We start from the raw sequence: 15910 nt of genomic DNA, 5'->3' as shown, positions 1-15910 counted from the left end.
TTTTAAATGAACTTCGGTAGATTTCAGCCACATCTGCGTCAGAGAGTGAGAGAGAGAGAGAGAGAGAGAGAGAGAGAGCAGGACATTATTGTTATTATTTAGTTATTAGGGGCTAATATATTGTTCAAAATGTCAGGTTTCTAGATAACAAAAAAGGTTCCTGAAATAGGACAAAACATCCTTCATTCAAAATTACAATTCAGAGTGTCCTTTTCAAACACCTCCATTTGCTCTCATTTCAATCTGAGATAGAGAAAGGGGTTCTTTTGAGGGGAAGGACACAAGTCATTGTTAGTGGTCCCCTGAACATATAGAGATCTTGAAAAGGAGAGCTTATTTTTCACCATCACTGCCTTCACCATCACAGCATAAAGGACATGGCAAAAGAACAACCATTTTAGCAAGTCTGCATTGGTTTGATTCACCTCTGTCCTGTGCAGAATTGCCACAGGGGTCATGCACTGCCTACACCTGCTAGGCTCACTGATGTATTCATCCCCATAACTGTGCCAGGTCATATGCTTTTCAATTTCATGCTTTTTGTGTCATTTGTTGTGGGTAGTGGAAGTCTTCAAAAAAAGCAAAATGTATTCTTTCCATTCATGTTTTTTTGTATTCACTTCCTTCTTAATTTTCCACATTCCTTAAAAGTAATGCACAATACACTACATATCAAGATCACTAGGAATGAATTATAATAGAAATACCACCACTTTCCTTTACATTCAAAACCAATGAGGAAGAAAACATTGTAAGGGTTACCTTACTCAGACATTTCATCAGTATTCTATTTCAGTTCCACTGAGTGATTAAACAAAAACAAGCCTGTTAAATATCCTTTAACCCCATTATTTAACTGCCCCAAGATAAATTACCATATCCCTCAAATGTATGATCAATTTTTATTTATTGTGTTTTGTAATAGCAGCAGTATTTTTTTTACTCTATGTGGGTGGGTTTGACCACACAGCCAAGGCAGTTCACAATACATTGCTTATTTGCAGACAAGCATTTATAGTACAGCAGTCATTTTGATGAAGGACGATATCCATAACAAGGTCTAATGCACCTTATACACCATGTTCCAGCGGGAGAAACATTTCTCTTCCATACTTGGTTGATACTGTGTCTGTCTTGGATTTAGGCACACCAGGGCTGTTCATGTTAGATCTCTATATTACAGTTGTTTGTGCTACTCTGTTAATCACTTGGATCAATATTAATCAAAGGATTGTGACCAGTCGTCTCTGAAAGAGGGTTAAAATGCAGTTAAATCAGTGACAAGGCATAATCTGAACAGGGCCATACATTTTGGGGAGCAGGTGCTCAAGCTAAAAAATGGATTCACTCTCTCAGTTATTTATTTTAAAAAATACAGTAACCTAGAGTAACCCATGTTTAATTATTTACTTCAATACATTTTTCAAGTATACTTATGAGCTATAGCCTATCACCACCTCCATAATAACCCATAGCCTATGAAGATGTCAATCAAGCTGATCATTTCTCATTTGTCATCTTTTCATCTGTGCTCCACGAGAAGGGGTGTTTCTGATATCCAAATATGATTGCATAGACCAAATAACCATGTAGGCCGAATTCACATTTACTTGTTTACTTGCCTGACAACGAAACTAGCGAGGTTCACTCGTCTTAATTGACGAGGCTAATTTTCGTCAGACCAGCATGCTTTCAGTTAAGCTTAATGTTGGTGAGCTATATTGTCTAAGATAATCGACTTGGACCATGGCAGGCTCCATGGGGATGTTTTAATAGAGGTTTAATTTAACAACAGTGACAAATATTGCCGAGCCTTAGGGCTCAGTGTCGTTTCCTGGCTGTCACTAATGATGGCAGGTCAGACAGACGTTGATGCTGCTCTGCAGGGCGCTCGTTTTGCGTGCGTTAACTGTGTTTGCTGAAGGGGGAGGCGCAGGGGCTCGTGCCATCTCGCAGAATTGTAACTCACACGCAGTGGTTGGACAAAGTAACAGTACGCTTTTAATTCAAAATAGATGCCATAATCCGAATTAAAATGGTTCAAAAACTGAAATATAACATTATAGAAATAGCCATAGTTAGCTAAACTTGTCCTGCAAAAAGGGCACTTGTCGAGTCACAGAGCAAAGGAGCAGGTGCCTGAGCACCACCTGGGGTCTATCTGTGCACATGCCTACACTGTCGAATGATAACAGGATTTTCTGTTTCAAAAACAAGTTTGGCCTCTTCAATGAAGTAGGCTCTTACAACTGACTACATTCTGTAGGTAGGCCAGTTCAACCTAGACCTGATTTCAAAGTAATATTACACATACAACAGATGAATGTAATGGATGAAATTCATACAAATTCACAAATATTGCTTAAACACAGACATATCCAAATCACTGATAAACAATCGCTGAGGGTGTGTTGGCTAACATCCTCTGCTGACAGGGTTAAAATAGGGGGATCGTAGTCTACCAAATGAGTAGATGTGACAGATACCACAAAGCTGAGGACCTATATTTTAGGATCAAGACATACTTATGAAATTAGTTTTTCACTGAATGATTGTGGTTTAAAACCTCTCTCTCTCGCCCTCTCTCTCACTCACGCAAACACACACACAGACACAAATGTATTTTGACAGCTGAAGGTTGTAATAATTTCTCCGGCTTGTTGGATTCGTATGGATTATTTCTTTTGGTGAAGAACACTCTCACAAGCACAATGCGGTTGTTCAGTGGCACAAATGAAGACATTTCAGTTTTACCAGGATTTACTTTACCTGTGCAAAATATCCATGCCTTTAATTTAAGATAAATTATCTATAGCCTATGTTCAAATGGAATCTTAAGTGAATATCTAAAATATCCGTATGTATCATGTATCAATAGTGATTATACATAGGTATTCTTATGTACCTTTTTATTGTTAACAATTGTATTTGTTTCAGTGGCAGGTGATGGAGCTTTATAATCAACTGAGATGCCCCTAATGGAGCTGAAACCATAGACATATGCTGAAACCACTCACAACAACATTGAGGGGGAAAAAACGAACAGAATGACACGTTTAACCAGCGTAACAATGTATAACCAGTATCCTTTTCGGCTGCAAGGTCACGCTCTGCAGCACTTGAAGCGTATGAGTTTATGAAATGCCTTCTTGAAATCCTCATTGGACATGGTGTAAATGATGGGGTTTATTAATGAGTTAAGGTAGCCCAGCCAAGTGAAAACGTCAAATAACTCAGGGTGAAAGGTGCAAGTTGTACACATTTCTATTAGTAATGTGTAAATGAAGAATGGAAGCCAGCATATTATATAGGCCCCCAATATGATGCCTAAAGTTTTGGTTGCCTTTCTTTCTCTGGCGGCTGAGATCCTTTTCTTTTCCAAAAGAGCGTCCGACACTGTGATCTTCACCTGGTTAGCATTGGCTGATGAAATTGTATCGCAAGAAGATGTTTCGTGCGTTCCATAATTCAGAGATGTAGTGGATGCCACTGATCCCGGCGAGTTAGTGATCAAATGTGCCGAAGTGAGTCGTTTCCCAGTTTTTTTAGGTGACTGTTTCAAGATTCTCTTCCGAGCCTCTACATATATTCGGCCATAGAGAGCTATGAGAAGAAGTGTAGGTATGTAGAATGCACCAAAAGTAGAGTAAATAGTATAGAAAATGTGATCACTGTTGACGGTGCAACTTGTAACCTCCTCAGCTTTGACCTGACGCCAGAAGAATGGAGGTAAAGAGATGGAGATGGAGATCACCCAGGCAGTGGCAATCATCCCCGCTGCGCGCCCGGAGGTGCGTTTTTTTGTATACTCGACCGCATCAGTTATCGCCCAGTAACGGTCCAAAGCAATAACGCACAGGTGTAGTATAGATGCTGTACAGCATGTTATATCTGAGGATAGCCAAATGTCGCACATAACTTGACCCAACGTCCATGTTGGACTCACAGTGTACAGAGCACTTATTGGCATCACTAAAATTGAGACCAACAAATCTGTAAATGCTAAGGATGCTATCAACAAATTTGCTGGGGTGTGAAGCTTCCGTGATTGATAAATTGTAGCAATAACAAAAGCATTTGATAATGTTGTGGCAAAAGTTAATAACGCTAATATAATGGCAACACTTGCTTGAAACGCAAGATTAGCATCTTTTTCTACTGCCTTCGGAGTATAATTTGAATTTGTACCGTTGGTTGATATGTTTAATAACTCTCCAATGACAGGCGTTGGCTTGAACTGACTGGAACGCTCCATCCTCCGCTTGATAGATGTTTGAGATATCGTTTATAAGCTTCGCAAATGTATTAACACATCTCCTCTGCGAAAGGTCCCACGTTATATATTTTTACAAGGTAAAACAAATGTTCTTGTCATCTTGACCACATTGAAGAAGCGTGTTATTTGTGTCCCACGTTTTGCTGCATCTCACAATGTAGGCTATGCTTGAAAATGTGTAGAAAACTTTAGCTTGGGTCACTTTGTTCCATCTTCATTCAGGACATTATTGAAAAGACTCCATTCATCGTCGATTGAAGAAGAAAACAGATACATCCCATACCAAAAAGTCTGCATTATAGAAACCGAGTACAATCAGACAAAACTGTATTTACTCTATGTATCGCCTTTCCTGTTTCTTGTGGTATTTATCCATTCTCTGTGGGTAGAGGGCGATCCTCTTGCACTTCAGCAGTTCTTAGAAATGATGCGAACCAGGCTTCTCACTCGGTTTTATTATGTTCGCTCTGGCTGCGCGCAAATACAGGCGACGCGTGGGGATGGCACAGGTTCTTCTCTGGTCATGTGCGTGTTTTCCACTGGGTCATAACGCCTTCTCATGTAGACCATTGCGGTCATGGTAAGGGCTTAATTTGGCATTGATCACAGAGTAGCGGTGGGCGAATGTGCAATTAATATGCTATTGAATATTTAAAAATGCGCGCGGACATATATGCATATACATAATAAATAAACATAGAAAAAAAAGTAAGGACATTTGTGTTTGGTAGATTATTTCTTTGATGTAACAATGCTTCTTGGAAATAAATCTTATACCGTTGAAAAGCATGTTTATTTCCCTTTTAAATGGTGCCACATTTGTAAGGAACATGCTCACTTGGGGGATGAGCTACAGAGCTGAGTAGGCTATGTAGGTTGCGCCCATGACAAATTTGCCAAATCTTCTCTGCCAATGCCAAACAGCTTATTCTGCCATTGACTCTTGTTTGGTTTGGTGGATTAGATGATTGAAGTTTGTCGAGTGCACAAGAAACTAAACCCTTTCTCAGCAAAGATGGAAAATACTATCAAATTCATTATTTAAACCGGTATGAATATTACTTGTTTAAAAATTAGGCTATTTAAAAAGATATCAATTATGAGTCATTCATTTGTAGCTCAAAGGCAACCTCATGCACAGAGAAAGAGAGAGCCCCGTTTCAAAATACAGAGCCTTACCTTAGAAAGGATCTTTAAATAAATACATCTTTATTTGCACTTGAGTGTGAAAAAGAATCAGTTCTGCATGTAAAAAAGTCAGGAAGACCACATTGGCACTTAAATCATTGGAATATGTTATATCGACGATAACGAGCCTATTGGGCATACAGAAAAAGAATGGGTACAAAATAAACAGAGACCTGGTGTCTAATTGAGACCTGCGTTTAGTTGTAAAAACTTGGCTGTTAAAAAGGTGTTTAACTAAGACTCAGCCCCATTACACAATAATTTGTATTTTTTGCCACTGAGCTCCACCTAAACCCCATAATGGACAATGTACACCCAGAATCAGAATCAGAATCAGAATCAGCTTTTACTGGCCAAGTTAGTTTGCGCAAACAAGGAATTTGTCTTGGTGCAGTGGTTCTCAGTGTGCTTACACATATTACACATATATACATCACAACACAAAACAATACAACAGTGCAAATCAGTACAACAGTGCAAAACAATACAATACAACAGTGCAATGGATAAACAATAGTGCAAAGTGGAGAGTCCAGGAAGAGCAGGCATAAATAAATACTATATGGTATTGGGTTATACAGGAAGGGTGAAATAAATAGATATGGTTGCGGGGGTAATTCTACATTGGTACACGTGTATTTGTTGGCAAGCTGAAGAATATGGAACTGGCAAAGACAAGGGCAGAAGCAAAAGAAGCATGTAAACTGACAGGGTAGAGTTATATCACAAGATTTTACACAAATTACTCAGTTGTATTTATTGTGATATCGGAGATGAGCACTAACATAACCAAAGAATGACAAAAAAAGAATGACACATTTAGCTGAAATACTCATATAAAAAAAAATATACGTTATAAAAAACGTAAAGCGTCTGAATGTGAAGTATGTGTAATCTTATAGAATGTTGTTGGCCACCACATGCATTATACATCGGACAGTGAAATGTATTACAAGCAAGCTAAGTTACGGTTTCAGGGCTGCAAACTTCCAAGTGACTTAGGCCATAGAGAAGACATTGGGATTGGGCCACAGACTCTCTGTCTAGTAAACTCTCAGCCCCTTGACCACTTAACATTTAAGTAAGGTCTTAAAATCAATAAAGTAAAATACCCCTTTCATATAGCTGTGCTTCCTGACATGCATGCACTTTTTCTGCCCATAAACGAGAAAAGAAACAACGAATTAAGAACAAAATAGGCTTCCTATAATCTGGACAAAAATGGTCTCTGCCTAGGAGTGACGTAGGTTACTTGTTCAAAATTCCCCTTGGGGAAGGGAGAGTTAAGGAGATGATTCCCCACGACTGGAATTCTAGACAGGAGTGTCTTTACCATGGGCTACTTTGGAACTGTCAAGTGAACAATTATTTAACTATTCATTTTACTAAACATTACTATTGTCCAAGTTATACGACCCACCTTTTATCTTGAAAGAGTCCTTGCAGATTGGGGCAGATGACCTTCCTGTGTATTTTTTTCTAGCAATCCTTGGCACTTGCTTTTTGAGAGAGTGGGAGTGACTCTGTTAGTTGGCTAAGTTAGTTAGTTTGTCTGAGTTGGCTCAATAAATGGTCGAGGAACTTAGCACACCGTGTCAATATGTCTAAGCAAATAGTTTTCATTACTTGACCTGAGGAATGTCATCCGCCAATAAATTAACAAAAGAAAGAAAAAAGATTACTTGATCTGTTAGCAGTTCATCACATGGCCAAACAAACAATGACTGCATGCGCAGCCACGCCCGCACAGGGTTGATGATGGAACGTTCTGTGAAGTTACGTTTCTCTGATCGTTCCTGTCACACCTAACAAGTCAGCCTGAAACTATCTTCTGTAATGACACTACACAATCAGCGTATTTTTAACTTCAGCTAATGAAAACGAATGTTTCATCAGAGATGGACAATGCCTGTGGGAAACAATCGTTGCCTTGTAAGTCCTGTAAAACTGTTACGTTTTCCTACTTACCTAACTCTGGTATCAATAGCTAACTCACCATTATACAGCATTATAGGGGCAGCAAATTAGTCAATTATAGCTAGCTAGCATAGCTAAGAAAGCTTCTTTAAAATGACAGTTTGACCACCGATCAAGTAGGGTAGAGAGCGATAACTAATGACATACAATTTCCATGGACAAACAAGCGCAGCTTATGTCGAAATGTTACAACCTGAGGTTTACATTTTGTGGTGGTCTCTATCAGGCTTCAGTTACAGTGATGTAGCATGATTGTTAGCTAGTTATGGCTACCTTCAAGATACATCATAGAACCAATGCTTATTGCTGAGCACAAATGCTTGTGACTTGCAATAAATAAATAAATAGCAATGCACAGAATATCTATGAATCCCTGTTAATATTTGATTTTTGCCAGTGAATTGCTTGTATGTTATTATAGTATTATAATTATACATAACATTACAATCAAATACTGTGAATCGAAGCCGGCAAGTGGACCCTCGCCCTCTCTGTCTGCTCACGTGCTTTAGAGAAGAGCAAAGTTATCTGATGGCATTTACACTAAAACAGTGTCTTAGTAAGCATTTGATTATACTACCAGTATTTATATGTACATTAATCATTTACATTTTTCAGAACATAAAATTTGAAGAAATGTTACTGTTATTATATTTATAGCCATATTGCTCTTTTCTTTCACAATTCATGTTTTCTGGCCTGAGCCATTGGGTACAACATAAAGAATCTCCTTAATTGAGCTCACGTGATTGTTAATGTGCACTAGAACAGCTGTTTTTTGATTAGATAATGAAACATCATAGACACATGGGCTTAAAAATATCTGGAATATCTTGTATAGCGTTTCAGTAGATTACGTTCCCATGTTGTTGGGACCATTTTGAAACAAATCTATGCATAAACAGCAATGGGTAAAAATGGGACACAGTGTTGTGCTTTCGGCAGAAAATACGGAAAATACTCCAGGATGACAATATAAATGTAGGTGAGGGCAGCGAAGATGAAGAATCCAAGCTAAAGAGACAATTTTCATGTATTTTCCACTAGTAAGTTAATTTTTCCTGTATTTATTAGGCTTGTGATTTATCATCAAGCTAATTTTAAAATCAGCGTGATGCTCAATAGATTTACCTAGCCTGAGCATAATTAATTCCAAAAATAATTTGTTTGTGGCCTCAATTTGAAACCATGGGATGTTCTATCCAGTCTTTATTTTGAGAACAATGGGGCTGTAGGCCCGTAATATAAAGGTGATTTGAGAAGCATCCCAGGTCAAACACAACTTACAAAGGGACAATATGTAGGTTTGACTGTTTATATTGTTTGCTATCTATCCTCAGGGAATGCTATCAAAAGATGGTACACAAAATCGGCTAAACTAGCCGTGGCAGTTGCCATCATTAAAAGCAAACCACCAGGGAGAAGTGGCAGACAGTATGCTGAGCAATTGGCTGCCAGGTTCAACCATCTTGAGCAGTCTTGGAAAACCAAAGCAGAGGGCCTACAGGAGGAGGTTTTGCGACTTCGTCAGGAACTTCTCCTATCCAAGATGCTCAGCAAGAACAATGGACATGGTGGGTTTCATTGATTGACATGTGATCTTTTCTCACAGGCAGTATGTTCAAATGAAATAGCATACATTTTCCTGTTCAACTGTTCAACAGCAGGCAGCAGAGCTTATTAAAAGTGGGCAGTCCAACTGAGTTTTAAAAACTTTGATTGCTACACAATATGAGTGGACTTTATGGATGTAGTCGTAGACTGAGTTTAGGGTTTTTAGCTCTTAGATGCCAGAATCAGCCTGGTCTAATATTGAAATATTGTACCTGTATATATAAGTGAAATGGTGTGTCCATCCTTTCTAGGTTGCCATTATGTGTTAACAAACTTGTGTTATTTTTCAGTGAACTTCAGCAAAAAATGGACACTGTGGGGAACCAAATATTTTGATATGCTGAGCATTTTTAATGTAAATTACAGGTGTAGGGCATTCACTCATTTTAGGGAGAAAACAACTGTGGAGACTGCAGCTAATTCTCCCCAGGTGTGGGTATTTCATATCACTCTGATGAGCAATTACATCTGAGCATTAGAGAAGAAACTAGGCAAACACTTAAAGGCACCCAGTGCAACTTTATAGGCTTGAGAAAAATAAACATTCAATTTCTAGTCTTTTTTTACACATAGTAAGTTTCAATAACTCCATACCATTACATATCGACATGCAAAGATGAGACGTCGTTGTGTGGTGAGAACTGATAGAAAATCGTAAACAACAACAATCGCCGGTGGGGAGAGGCCATTTTTCCATTGACTGGAATCCTGCTTTATTTATTGGTGGCACCAATAAATAAAGGGCTACGCTCTTGCGGCTAGTTTTAGCGCTCTTTTTAACGCCCAAAGTATCAAATAATGATGCAAATGTGCTAATATGGTGAAGTAAATGTCAATATCATAAAGATTGTCTTATCCAGAATATTTCCATTTTGATGCCCTAATGTTGCACTGGGTGCCTTTAACTTATGTGCCATTCACACAGGCGTGTTGGAATGCGTTTATCCGACAAGGTTGTCCGATCCATATTCACTTTGAATGGGGTGACGTCATCCTTTGCCAAACTGAATTGTGGCTCCGTTGAGTTCCGTTGTGTTGTGTTTAATGCGTTGCTTGCAGCAGGAGTTGAAAAATGTTCAACTTTTCGAGAGGCAATGCATGCGTCATTCAATCAAATTGCCTTTCATGCATAACTGTCAGCACAGGCGCTAGCCAATCAGATTGCGTTATTCCTCATGTCTAAAGAGCGGGAAGCTAAAAAAAAAAAAGATAGCGGATCAAACTCCTTTTTTTTTAGTTACCGAGAAATAGACGTCCTGTAGGATTTGCGAGGTGTCTGAGCCACCTATCTTATGTTAGCATGCTTGCTAGGGGCGTGATTGGTTTGTTGACCTGTCAATCTCACTATAACGTCTCTGATATCAACACAACCCCATGCACCAGACTCCTCCCTGCCATCCGTTGGATCAACGCATTCCAACGCATACATGTGAATGGCAGCTTAGGCTGGTAGGCTTTCTGTTTGTCAAATCAGGATGTTGACACCATTGGCCAAACCTTTTAACACACATTGTGTCCATATGCAGTCCATAACTGACAAATTTGTTGTGTCAGTAAAGCTGAACTTTGCATGTATTGACTGTTAATTTAGAATCTGTCATTTGCATTTTTTATATCAAAGTCAAAGAAGTCATTAGTTTTGGGAATTTTATGATTTGCATAAGCAGTTGGTCTTCCTTCTGTGCCCATGAAGCACCGTGTTGATTGGCCATGATTGTTTATGGCTCGGTCTGAGCCACTTTGTTTGCCATTTACAGAGCCAGGGCTGTATGTTTCCTTTAGCACAACCACTGAAAGAACAGCTAGAATTTGACAAAAAGTGCATGGGATTCGAAGTGGACACTGCACCTTTAAGCTTGGTAGGTCCACATGGACATGTGGGTCTCCAACAGCAGATGAATGAGAAGGATGCATTTCCTTTCCTCCGTAACCCCATGGCCATCCAGTGGATTTAAGCCTGTGTTTCTCTGCCTAAATGCTTCCATGTGTGCTTGATGTTCCCCACAGGTGATGGTTTTATGGAGGTAATCTCCCAGGATCTCCGTCCCTCCTCGGGACCCCAGTTGTCAGGGACTGAACAAACGAGCACGGAGCCTGACTCAGGTTGTGGAACAGAGAATAACTCTGAGTCGCTCCTGCAAACCTGGAGTGTGAAGAAGGGCCAGACGATATATGAGATATCCTCATCCATCCCCACCCACCCCAGGCAACCTCATTTCCCCCAGCTGAGCACAGACCCACGGGAGAGTGCCCTGCTCTCTCACATGCAATTTCTGCAGAACCTCTGTGGCCTACGCAAGGTGGATGCCCGTGGGCTCTCTCTGGATGGCCACGGCTCCGTGGTCTGGGACTCTGTGTGCCAGCTGCTGGGCTCCCTGGCGCCAGCCTCCAGGGATGACCCGCGCCACGTCCAGAAGGCTTTGCTTCTCCAGGCTTCACAGTTGGTGGTGCAGGCGTTGGAGGAGTGGCGGGCCCACTGTAAACCGCCTGGGCCATTCCTCACCCAAGCAGAGGACTGTCTGAAGAAACTGACCGACCACCTGTTGAATAATAGTCAACTCAATAGGGTAAGTCAACTTCATGTACCATTTCTATGTGTGGGTAACACTAGAGAGAGTGAGATTTATTTAAAAGAAGACAAGGCATTTTGAGGGTGTAGCATGTTAAATACAATATGTTACCTTTGGTTTATTTTTTAAGTTAGTTGGTTTAGGTTTAGTTCCTTCAGTCTAAAGCAGAGCTCATCGTCACCTGGTTAAAGTTAACATATCATCTGAACTGAGTGACCTCAAGGCTTTTGTCCTTTGTCGTCATTTAGCTGTAATCATGCTTTGCTGGAACTGTAGACTGAACTTCAGAATATGCATACTTCAGAAATGAGTCTTCCCAAAGTTCCCATTATTATGTAATTACTTGTCCTATGTGCATAATGAAGATGGTGCTATCAAAGTGTTTAAACTACCTGCTGCTTTCCAATTACTGCGCTTTCAGCAACCAAAAGTGTTGAGTGCAATAATTAAACAACCACAGGCTGCATAATTGTATTGCTTGGGGATCTTTGTTTAGCCTTGTTCTGCCCGCCTATTACTCTCAGCCATCACTGACGTTATAGTCTGGAATTCCTATTGGCACAATGGCGGCAGTGCCAGAAGCTAGGCGAAGTGATACAAACAGTAGGAGCAACACTAGAAAACATTGAAGATGCTAGAGCAAGAAGAATGTGTAAATCTTTAAATCACAGGCAAAGACATTGTTTCTTTACTGCCAATGGGAATTTGGAAAAGGCTTACATATTAGCTTTCACCATTAGTAGGGTAGTAGGAAGCACAGCAATCCCGTAGTGGTCAAGGCCGGTCCAGTTGTTTTCAAAATTAACCTGAAGTCTATGCCCATTAGGATGCAACGACCGGAAACAATCACTATTCACAAAATGAATTAAGGTGTGGTTATAGCATGCTAAACTATGTTTGTCAACGTGTAAACCAAAAAAAAGAACCACACACACAGGATTACTGTAAATTGTAGTTCACTTTGGGATGCAGTTCAAGGCAGGATTATACAACAGATGATTACCATCCTTTTAGGAAGAAGATTAATGCATTATGCAAAGCTAATGTAGGTGGCACATCTGTATGCATTGTTGCTCGCTCACCAGATGTTCTATTAGTCGCTCCACTAGGTAGTTGTTTCAATGGAGTTTTGAGGCATGCTGTGTAACAGCCTAGAACTGTGCTCGTAGGAGACACGAAGGGATTTGTTCGCCCCTTTGAATCAGCATATCATTAAATGGATAGTTAAATGGACAATTCTGCCAATTGTATGCCATTGAATCAGGAGTGGTGTGTAAAATCCTTCTGTTTGTTTTTTTTTTTTATTGAGAGAGAGTGATTGCAAAGAATCCCTGTCGTGTCTGAATGGCTGAGTGAAAGCTGTGGTGAGTGGTTGGTGGATGCTTGTGTCCTTGCTGGAGATTAATGGGAGTAGGGGGGCTGACACATCATCAGGTGGATTCATTCCAAAAATCTGGGCCTTACATGAGAGCCCCTGATGGGCCAGGATCAGACACACACTCCCCGTGATTATTTCATTGGACTTCATAGGCAGCTTGAAAACTCTAACACTAAAAGCACTTGAACAATGTGCAGTGCAGTAATCCTCTCTATATCTCATTTCAGTTTTTGAAGGTGTCCTGGGAAATGTCCCGAGACTTGTGATAATTGCAGAATTGGTGCAAATCTCTGGGTTTATGGCTGGAAAATTGAATTACTTATTTAATCTTTAGAGCCCATTGGAAGTAGCCTGTATTCATGTACGTTGATACTCCGGAGTAATGAAAAGTTGCTGTAGCATTTGCCAAACAACAGCCAACACTATTGATCCTCAGATCCGAGGATCATACCTCTTCTGACTTCCCCAGTGCTGACCCTGAACCCCAGGGAAACCAGAGATGTTTTAAAGACAAATCACTGACTGTAAAATGAAAGGACGAACTTGGAGGGAATCTGTAACGCTGAACATGGTAGATTTGTAAATGGCAAAACTAATATTTCGTTTCCCCTGCACGTTCTGTTTATTGCCATTGTTGCCATAGTAATAGCCACGCCATTTGGTGCATGAGCAGTGAACAAGTCAACATGAAGAATAAAGTCTTTTTTTTAGCCTTATTTGAGCAGCTGGGGAAAAAATATTCACACCGTTTATGTCAGATGTAAACGCACATTCAAATGATGTACTTTTAATGTCTGTTTGGCCATCCTCTGTGGAGTACGCATCTCTCCCCTTTAATTTAGATAAGAGCCTGATCTTGTTGGCCTGAAGTAGCTGCCCAGAGGCGTTGCCGACATGGCTGCTGAGTGGCGAGACTTGCCTATAATGATCAAATGGATCACTGCTTGTAATATCGCAAGCAGGTAATGAATCACATCAACTTAAGCGGTAAGATTCGTCCTATTTGTTGAACCCCTATCAGGGAGAACATCACCAATATCTCCATCTATCTGATTATCTACTGCCTCCTGAATGACAGTGGTGTTAGTTCAGATACAGTGTGCAGAGCTCTTCTGTGTTATTGTAGAGTTTTCAGGGTGTGTATGAATGTGTGTAGTTTTGACACTTGTTAAGAAGCTGTACAGAAGGTCATATATTTAAAATAGTTTTTAATTAAATGTGTGGGAATAGTGAAAGGTAGAAGAAGAAAACGTCATGTGAAAAAATGCGCTCGGGCTCCCAAGTATTGAAGTTGTACTTTCCAACTGCATAGGTCAACGAAAACAAAATGAATCATCGAGTCCAATATTAAGTCAAAGAACACAAAGTCACTTCTGGAAAGCAATTTCAAAGACGTACTCTCGCCGTGCTGCCTCTCTTACAAGAAGCAGGTGCTCAGTCTTTGGCTCCAGGCAAAAGAGGTCGCCGGCTATAAAATATCGGCGCATTGTCCTCTTGAAGAGAGCACGCGTGCAATAACACTGTAACTCTTCCGATCGTGACGTGCCATGTTCCCCCTTAAATGGACACGGGTGAGCTCTGCTCCGGGACAACAACGTGTATTTATGATGACTACAGAAATTGGCTTTAGGCTCAGGACTGGAGATTGAGATACAACGTTTTTTATTGGCAATCATCACTAGTCTATCACCGTTCAACCGTTCGCCCTTTCACGAGTCTGCATCGACCCGTAGATGTTTGAGATCCAGGGATCCATTGGGTACTTACAAATAACACTTGATTTTGAAGCCAAGGTCAAAACATCACTGGGTATGTGTTGTCAGATTTTATACTTAAGAATTTACAACTTACATAAATCATCTCCTAATTGGTGACAATGAGACGCTCCTGCATGGCAGACCTGTTTAATCGACAAACTGTTCTCAGAACTGTAACTGAAGCCAGAGCTGGCAGGCGATAAGCTATCCCTACTTCACACTTTCGTTTTGGTATCTCATCAAGACAGGTGGGATCAGCCCAGGTTGTGCTGATCTCAGCCAACAGCTGACATATGCCAGCACCACGAGGATAGCCCGAGGCCTTGTTCCTCTGCTTTCAGAGGAAGTGTGTGGATTTTCCATGGCTTGCGGGTATTTTATATTTTGAAAATCCTCCTCCTTGGTCATTATGTCAGCCCTTAGGCTGTGTTGTATTGTTGATTTGGTGGATGATGAGACCGCTCTCATCCCATAACCCATGAGCTCAGCACTCCCATGAGTCATGTCTGAGGTCACCCAACATGACATACCCCCTCCGGGTACCCTGGAGGCTGGAGAGAGGCCCCCTGTAATGATGCCATCCATTTACTAAGCCTAGCTGTCACTGTCATTAGTTAGTGACGAGTTTGACATCCCCTCTGACGTCCGAGCAACTATTGCATTCTCATCACGTAATGTGACTCGCAGGGCTGTAAAGGCATAGTGTCTGCATGAGCTTCGTTGAAATCCAACGCTGGAAGTAACTCTGAGTAGAGCTAGAGGAGCACAGATAGTAGCTGCTCGGCGAGAGGCAGCAGGCAGCATCCTGATCAGATGGTGTTGTGGTGGGGCTGCGGTTTCTGTGGCTTCCTGTGTTGGGAGGGGCTGCACACAGCGTTGTCATAATCAGGGGATTGAATGCTTGTTTTTCCCATTTGATCCCATTTAAGCCCTAAATCAGGCATGCTCGGAGGGAGCGTGTCGAGATTGCTTGCGTTGGCGGGGGAGCTGCTTATCTCTCTTTTATTTCTTTGTGGTGTCTTTCCTCTCCTCTTAGTTTCTGTTCTCCTCCCCAAGCCCATTCTTTAATAAGGCACAGTGTTTTTGAATTCATCTCCGTGGAGGATTGGAGTGTCTCCGGCTCCCGGTTTGTGTATGGAGGCTGAACTAA

General features: G+C 40.8%; 2 protein-coding genes across 2 annotated transcripts in view; one reads left to right on the top strand and one right to left on the bottom strand.

Annotated features, from left to right (window-relative positions):
* Positions 1-3103: 3103 nt before the first annotated feature.
* Positions 3104-4255, bottom strand: LOC308383122 (5-hydroxytryptamine receptor 1B-like; the record flags this gene model as incomplete). Its single annotated transcript, XM_080860717.1, has 1 exon — positions 3104-4255. The coding sequence occupies one exon, from the start codon at positions 4253-4255 to the stop codon at positions 3104-3106; it is 1152 nt and encodes a 383-aa protein (XP_080716843.1).
* Positions 4256-7338: 3083 nt separating this feature from the next.
* mei4 (meiosis-specific, MEI4 homolog) overlaps positions 7339-15910 on the top strand; it is a gene marked incomplete at both ends in the record, with an annotated part of 41545 nt that continues 32973 nt past the window's right edge. The window contains 3 exons of the mRNA XM_080832111.1: positions 7339-7396; positions 8782-9015; positions 11063-11622. Of these exons, the coding sequence (XP_080688237.1) occupies positions 7339-7396; positions 8782-9015; positions 11063-11622 (852 nt within the window). The remainder of the gene's footprint in view (positions 7397-8781; positions 9016-11062; positions 11623-15910) is intronic.

This window comes from Sprattus sprattus (genome assembly GCF_963457725.1).
Source record: "Sprattus sprattus genome assembly, chromosome: 2".
Lineage (NCBI taxonomy): Eukaryota > Metazoa > Chordata > Actinopteri > Clupeiformes > Clupeidae > Sprattus > Sprattus sprattus.
This window is presented reverse-complemented; position numbering and strand designations above follow the sequence as displayed.